At 55.9% G+C, this 931-nt stretch overlaps 1 protein-coding gene across 1 annotated transcript in view; it reads right to left on the bottom strand.

Annotated features, from left to right (window-relative positions):
• Positions 1-931, bottom strand: part of LOC101567871 (solute carrier family 2, facilitated glucose transporter member 3) — a 121,598-nt gene that overhangs the window by 6,661 nt on the left and 114,006 nt on the right. Inside the window, exon 8 of the mRNA XM_023707414.1 lies at positions 809-931. This exon is cut by the window's right edge and continues 3 nt beyond it. Within this exon, the coding sequence (XP_023563182.1) occupies positions 809-931 (123 nt within the window). The remainder of the gene's footprint in view (positions 1-808) is intronic.

Below are 931 nucleotides of genomic sequence, written 5' to 3'. Positions count from 1 at the left end.
TATTTGTGTGTGTGTGTGTGTGTGTGTGTGTGTGTGGCCAGCTCAGCCCACCAGGGGGCGGGGCTGGCTGGCATGTGGGGCTGGGGGATTGAACCCCGGTCCCTGTGCTTTTAGTTTGTTCTAAGTAGGTGCTTTAGACCACTGAGCCATCTCACCAGCCCCGCCAGTCCTTTTATTTTATTTTTATTTTTTTTTTTGGCAGAACCAGAGATTAAACTCAGGCCCTTGCACTTGCTAGTGAAGCACTTATTCCACTGAGCCATCTCCCCGGCCCCCCAGCCCTTTTATTTTGAGAAAGGGTTTTGCTAAGTTGCCCCAGGCTGACCTGGAACTTTCTGCTCCTCTGCCTTAGCCTCCCGAGAGTGCTGAATTATAGGCCAGAGTGCTGGATTACAGGCCACCGCACCCAGCTGGTGGAGGATTTCTGATTCAAATTTGCAGGGTGGGGCTGAGGTGTGGCAGCCTAGGAGGGTCTCAGGTAGGTAGTCCGAGTAAGCTCTTCCTCCCAGGATGGGCCTGCAGTGGCTCCTCACCCTGCTGCCCTCCAGTTCCCTGCAGACACTGAACTCCAGGGACAGAAGGGACGCAGAGGATTTTGTGAGCTATTTTGTCTTTCCAGACTCTGACAAAACAGCTTCTCCCCCCAGAAAGAGAGGCTGTGACTGTGGTTCATTTCATATAAGCTCTTGCTGTGTGACCAGGCCGGCTTTGGATTTCTGGGCTCTAGCAGCCAGCCGGCCGGCCTCGGCGCCCCAACCCCCAAGCTGGGACACGAGCATGGGGACCCCTGATGCAGGGGGACACTCACAGCATTGATCCCTGAGAGCTGCTGGGAGAGCTGCAGCACGACAGAGATGATGATGGGCTGGCGGTAGCTGCGGGAGCGGAAGAGCTCCAGCACGGTGACCTTCTTCTCCTGGCTCATCCGCAC

This window comes from Octodon degus, unplaced genomic scaffold (genome assembly GCF_000260255.1).
Source record: "Octodon degus isolate 3935 unplaced genomic scaffold, OctDeg1.0 scaffold00288, whole genome shotgun sequence".
NCBI lineage: Eukaryota > Metazoa > Chordata > Mammalia > Rodentia > Octodontidae > Octodon > Octodon degus.
This window is presented reverse-complemented; position numbering and strand designations above follow the sequence as displayed.